Source organism: Lycorma delicatula, chromosome 3 (assembly GCF_047948215.1).
Source record: "Lycorma delicatula isolate Av1 chromosome 3, ASM4794821v1, whole genome shotgun sequence".
Taxonomy (NCBI): Eukaryota; Metazoa; Arthropoda; class Insecta; order Hemiptera; family Fulgoridae; genus Lycorma; species Lycorma delicatula.
The window spans coordinates 74414375-74421614 of record NC_134457.1 but is presented as its reverse complement, the minus strand read 5'-3'; the positions used below and the strand labels follow the sequence as shown (position 1 = coordinate 74421614).

Genomic DNA, 7240 nt, shown 5'->3' with positions numbered 1-7240 from the left:
TTGACCAGCTTATCTATTGGGGGTTGTGCGGCCTTTTAACTACAATTAACATGTTTGTCAGTATTAATAAATGCATTGATATTTGCATTGTTAAGGAATATGAATAGGTTAATTTTGGTGAATTGAAACATCGGTTCTGTGACCTAAGGGCAGCAGAGGAATGGCTCAAGATGGTAGTGTTAAAGTCGAATCTGTTGAGGCTCTTACAAAAGAAGCGGATGCTTTAAAAGCAAAACTCGAAGACGAGAGACAAAAGCTAAATGATGTCACACGTAAATACTTAATGTTATTTTTTCTGTAGTATAATTTTTTATATTATTATCTGTATGGTATAGTATTGTAGCTTTTCAAATCTTAGTTTTAAAAACAACTGTTATTTTATATGTAAAATTGGTATGAATTTTTTGTTCGTAATTGTAACATCTTTATTTCGTGAGCGGGTTTTATCATAAATTAGAAGACTGCAGTGATGTACAGTCTGTTTATATACTGAAGTTTATTTCGCTTTGTTGATGGATAGTTTAACCTAAAACTTAATTTATGATCATGAATATTTTTTCCTATAGTAATTCATTCAATAATGTTATAAGCATAGTGAAATTTCATTTAAAAGAGGCTCATTTTGTAAATACAGTGAAATATGCCTTCTGAAGATCTATCAGAAATTATTGCTCGGTTACTTTAGCAGTGCTGTTGCAGATGGTGTTGTTAGTGCTGCTTACTTTGAAGTTTCCACATAACTTGCAGAAATAAATATGTGTTTGGTATTTCATATTCATATCAAGTGTGATGGATTCTTGGCTTTTTCATACTTTGTGCAAAATTTTAATGTTATCTATCTCAGATGGAGTGTTCCAAAGATTGTTATGGTCTTTTTTCTATATATCTGTGGGTGACTGTATCCAATTTATCAATCTAGTATTTAATTATTTTACAGCACTAGCATGTTTTATGTATAACCTACAGCTGTGGTTGCATTTGTTAGTGGATGAGTTGCTAATTCGTCTTATGTATGATTGTGAAAGTAACACAGTAACCTTTCTTATAAACTGGTTTTTATTTTATTCTATGTAGCATGTTAACTGAGTATGTAGGAATTATGTGTGTGTTACAATATTTTTTGTGCTGAGTTTTTCATCAAATCTCTAAGTTGACCTAGGTATATAAACTAAAAAGTATAATGTGGCAAAGGTGAATGTTATAGTTTAGAGTTGTTATAACTTAAAAATAAATGTTTTAGTTTTGCTGGATTTTCCATGTATTTTGAAAGTGTAATTTTTTTATCATATTTAATTGTAGTTGAATGTACTTTGGTCTAGAAAGTTTATTGATCTAATGATTTCGTATTCTACAGTAAATTATAATTCTGGATAGAATTTGATAAATGATTTGTATAAAACATTGTTTTCCATTGTCTTTATGGTTAGCGAGTCCATATTTATAAACAATATGGTTAAAGAAAAAACAAATATATTAAATTAAAAAACAAAACACAAATCAGATGAAGTGTATTACTTGACTGCTTACTAAATGTATATCCAAACTTCAAGAAATTGCCGCCTGCAACAAAACTAATGAAGGTGTAAAAAGGTTTTCAAAATAGTAGTTCTGAAAAATCAGGAAGCATATTATTATTATCATGTAAAACAATCTGACTTGAATTAATGTGAGTTTTAGGTATCTTGGATTAATATAAAAAACTCATGTTACTAGAAATAAATAAAGATAAGTCAGTAATAAATTTAATTAATTAGAAATAATTTGCTGTGATATGATTTTTACATGATCACACATTTCCAGTTATCCACAGTAATAGCATTTATATTAAAATCGTGTGCTCTATTAGCAAGAGTTTCAGTTTTCTCATTTGACTGAAAGAGTCTACTAAGAAAGAATACTACTAAGAATTAAGGAGACATATTTTCATTTACAGCTCAGTATTAGTATTATTCTAATCTAAAATCAGATGCAAGACAATTATATTTTATCAAATTAAAATTTCTTCTACTAACACTAGATAACACAGTAATGCACTGTAGACAATTTTGTATTTTTTATATTAAAATGAACAAGAATTTTCTTTGAAAAACTAGATATTTCATTTTCATTTACTTTCTGCCTACCATTCTGTGTTTTTTTAATGACAAATTTATATATCCCAAAATTGTATTGAGGAATCGCTATAATATTTAATACACATGATTGTGCCAACTTTTCCAAAACATGATTTACCAACTTCGTAGATATTTTCTAATTTCAAAATGGCTAAACATCATTTTTTAATCTTTTATACCTCAGAAATAATTAATTTTATCAAAATAATTTTGTTAGTTAAATGTTAAGCCTTTCATTATAAACAAAAATGGCACTTTATTTTTGAAAATGAGTTTGAAAACAAATGAGTTATAGCAGAAAATTGATATCATTTTCAGCCAGATTTCACCTCTATTGTTATTAAAGTAATTTTAATAAGCCTGAATTCTTTTTATATTTTCATCTCTAAACAATGGCTAATTTAACTTAATATAAATAAACTAATGCATGAAATAGTATTTACTTTGTAAAATAAAAATAAATAAATAAATTTAAAATTACTAGTTAATAATACACTATTTTACATGATCAGCTATGTAAATGACTGAGTGGAGATTATTAATCATTTTAGGAAAAATACAGAATAAATTTAATAGATTATACAATTTTTAATAAATTTAATAGAGTTACAATAAAGTAAAGATTATTTAAATTTGAACAGAACTTAAATAACTACACATTAAATGGACATAAATAATTGAATTCCAGTTTTACTTTAAATCTCCCAGTGAAATCTTCACCAAAAGGACCTTCATTGGTGACAATACTTGTATTAGCTGATGATTTAATGGTTGTCTCACTCTTTCAGAGATCCCAGTATTGCTCTGATCTGTTATAAACGTTTTTTAATTCTCTGCTGAAGATCTTCAACACTGAACTCTGATTTACTGTAAACTGTGTTTTTAGATGTTTGCAAATCTAAAAATCTACTGGATTTAGATCAGGTAATGTTGTGAGTCAAGCTATTGGTTCTATGTGGCTGATGTACCTTTCAGTGGCGTAATCCAATTATGGGGAACATATTTGTGAAGTGTGATTGGCGCATCATCATCCATTAACCACATGTTCCTAGTTACTAGAAGAATTTCAGCCAAGTAATTCAGTATGAAGTTTTCTAGGAAATTGTAATAATTCTGCAGTTCAATTGTGCTGGCAGGAAATATGGATCAACCAGTAAATCTCCAATGATGCAAGCCCAAAAATGTTGGGGAAGAAAATCTTCCCAACAATATTTGTTGTGAAAATTGATTATTCCATTTTGATTGAATCTGACTTCATCATTGAACATTATTGCAAGATATTGAGGATTCTCATCTTCACTGCCACCATATATATATATATATATATGGTAGGATATACATCAAAATATATATATGGCAGGTGGTTCTCTTAAACTGCCATTTCTGTCTGTCTTGAGCCTGTCTTATCCAGTTATTTACCATTATCAGTTTAATTCATTGAAATTGGGCTAAATATCTATTTAATCACTTTACTTGGGCTAAATGTCCATCTCATTTCGGTTTAGTTTCCAACATTCTGACTCCACATCATCAAATCCTGCCTGTTCTCATATCCACTTGTTATTTTTTCTGTCTATCCACTTTATATTACTGTATATATCACCTTCCACTGTTTCTTTTGTAGCAGTGACATTTATGATCCATAAATCAATGCTGGAATGATGTGCTGATTAAGATAACTTATTCCTTATTCCCTAGTTTCCCCAATTTAATTTGCTCATAATAAATTCTAAGACTGGTGTGAACAACTTTGGTGATAAAGGATCATCCTGTTGCACACACTTTTTCATTTTAAATTTGTTGCTATCTCCATTTACCATTACACATACAGTGGCTCATTTATATAGACACACAATGAAATTTCTGAATCTATCTTTCATTCCCATCAATTCCAATCTTAATTTAAGGATTTATAATTTTTTTAGGATTTAATTATCAAAGGCTTTTTCAAAATCTATAAAACCCATAAACAAAGGAATATTGTATTCCTTGGCCTTTTCTGTAACACTTGCATATTATTATTGACAGTTCTATAATGTTTTAGATAGGGAGGAGAGTGGAGTATTTCAAGACGCATAGCGATAGAATCATTGCAATAAGGATAAAATCAAAACCTAAACCGACAACGATTGTTAACGTCTATATGCCTACAAGCGCCCATGATGATGATGAGGTAGAGTGTGTATACGAAAAGGAAAAGATTGATGAAGCAATTAAACACGTAAAAGGAGATGAAAATTTAATAATAGTTGGAGATTGGAATGCAAGCATTGGAAAAGGCAAGGAAGGAAATATAGTGGGTGAATACGGGCTGGGCAAAAGGAATGAAAGAGGGGACCGACTTATAGAGTTTTGCACGAAGTATAATTTAGTAATTGCCAACACCCAATTTAAAAATCATAATAGAAGAATATTATATTTCTTCAGGTTTAAAAACCTGAAGAAAAGGTGTCAGATGAATCGGTGGAATTTAGAGAAGCTTGAGGAAGAGGAGGTAAAGAAGATTTTTGAGGAGGACATCGCAAGAGGTCTGAGTAAAAATGATAAGGTAGAAAATGTAGAAGAAGAATGGGAGAATGTTAAAAAGGAAATTCTTAAATCAGCAGAAGCAAACTTAGGCGGAATAAAGAGAACTGGTAGAAAACCTTGGGTGTCAGACAATATATTGCAGCTGATGGATGAACGTAGAAAATATAAGAATGCTAGTGATAAGAAAGTAAAAGGAACTATCGGCAATTAAGAAATGCTATAAACAGGAAGTGCAAACTGGCGAAAGAAGAGTGGATTAAAGAAAAGTGTTCAGAAGTGGAAAGAGAAATGAACATTGGTAAAATAGACGGAGCATACAGGAAAGTGAAGGAAAATTTCGGGGTACATAAATTAAAATCTAATAATGTGTTAAACAAAGATGGTACACCAATATATAATACGAAAGGTAAAGTCGATAGATGGGTGGAATATATTGAAGAGTTATATGGAGGAAATGAATTAGAAAATTGTGTTATAGAGGAAGTTGAGGAGGATGAAATGGGAGAAACAATACTGAGATCTGAATTTAAGAGAGCATTAAAAGATTTAAATGGCAGAAAGGCTCCTGGAATAGACGGAATACCTGTAGAATTACTGCGGAGTGCAGGTGAGGAAGCGATTGATAGATTATACAAACTGGTGTGTAATATTTATGAAAAAGGGGAATTTCCGTCAGACTTCAAAAAAAGTGTTATAGTCATGATACCAAAGAAAGCAGGGGCAGATAAATGTGAAGAATACAGAACAATTAGTTTAACTAGTCATGCATCAAAAATCTTAACTAGAATTCTATACAGAAGAATTGAGAGGAGAGTGGAAGAAGTGTTAGGAGAAGACCAATTTGGTTTCGGGAAAAGTATAGGGACAAGGGAAGCAATTTTAGGCCTCAGATTAATAGTAGAAGGATGATTAAAGAAAAACAAACCAAAATACTTGGCGTTTATAGACCTAGAAAAGGCATTCGATAATGTAGACTGGAATAAAATGTTCAGCATTTTAAAAAAATTAGGGTTCAAATACAGAGATAGAAGAACAATTGCTAACATGTACAGGAACCAAACAGCAACAGTAACAATTGAAGAACATAAGAAAGAAGCCGTAATAAGAAAGGGAGTCAGACAAGGATGTTCCCTATCTCCGTTACTTTTTAATCTTTACATGGAACTAACAGTTAATGATGTTAAAGAACAATTTAGATTCGGAGTAACAGTACAAGGTGAAAAGATAAAGATGCTATGATTTGCTGATGATATAGTAATTCTAGCCGAGAGTAAAAAGGATTTAGAAGAAACAATGAACGGCATAGATGAAGTCGTATGCAAGAACTATCGCATGAAAATAAACAAGAACAAAACAAAAGTAATGAAATGTAGTAGAAATAACAAAGATGGACCACTGAATGTGAAAATAGGAGGAGAAAAGATTATGGAGGTAGAAGAATTTTGTTATTTGGGAAGTAGAATTACTAAAGGTGGACGAAGCAGGAGCGATATAAACTGCCGAATAGCACAAGCTAAACGAGCCTTCAATAAGAAATATAATTTGTTTACATCAAAAATTAATTTAAATGTCAGGAAAAGATTTCTGAAAGTGTATGTTTGTAGTGTCGCTTTATATGGAAGTGAAACTTGGACAATCGGAGTATCTGAGAAGAAAAGATTAGAAGCTTTTGAAATGTGGTGCTATAGGAGAATGTTAAAAATCAGATGGGTGGATAAAGTGACAAATGAAGAGGTATTGCGGCAAATAGATGAAGAAAGAAGCATTTGGAAAAATATAGTTAAAAGAAGAGACAGACTTATAGGCCACATACTAAGGCATCCTGGAATAGTCGCTTTAATATTGGAAGGACAGGTAGAAGGGAAAAATTGTGTAGGCAGGCCACGTTTGGAATATGTAAAACAAATTTTTAGGGATGTAGGATGTAGAGGATATACTGAAATGAAACGACTAGCACTAGATAGGGAATCTTGGAGAGCTGCATCAAACCAGTCAAATGACTGAAGACAAAAAAAAAAATTTACAAAAACAGCCTCTTCTTGTGGTTACATCTCATCCAGTACATTACTTAATCTCGCATAATTTATTTTTGTGAATAGTATGTAAATATGTGACAAGAGGCTAATAGGTCTGTAGTTTCCTAACATTTTAGCATCTCCCTTCTTATAAAACAATATAATTATTGCTTTATTCCATGCCTCTGGTATCTTGTCCTCTTTCAGTCATAGGTTGAACAATATTGTTAGTGACTTTATAATTTTCATTCCTTCCCTTATCATCTCTACAGCAGTATTGTCTTTTGTTGCTTTCTTATTCTTCATTTCTCTTAAAGCCATCTTTACTTCCCAAAGCTCTATTGGTGCTATCTTGTCTATCTCTCAGCCTTTTGTATTTTTTTGTATTTTCCATGTTTGTCTATTTTACTGAGTCCTTCGCTAAGCATTTGTTCTTCCTTTTGATTTGATATTCTTCCTTTTCTCTTTTAGAGTTATGATCTATAGAATTGCATACTGTATAAAATATATATTACTACCAAACACAGTAACAGAACCTAAAAAACTAATGCCAAAAATTGATTTATGCAGGATCCTGCTTCA

General features: G+C 31.0%; 1 protein-coding gene across 1 annotated transcript in view; it reads left to right on the top strand.

Annotated features, from left to right (window-relative positions):
- Gbeta5 (guanine nucleotide-binding protein subunit beta-5) overlaps nucleotides 1-7240 on the top strand; it is a 28829-nt gene continuing 21589 nt past the window's right edge. The window contains exon 1 of the mRNA XM_075358897.1: nucleotides 1-272. Coding sequence (XP_075215012.1) covers nucleotides 161-272 — 112 coding nt within the window. The 5' untranslated portion in view covers nucleotides 1-160. The remainder of the gene's footprint in view (nucleotides 273-7240) is intronic.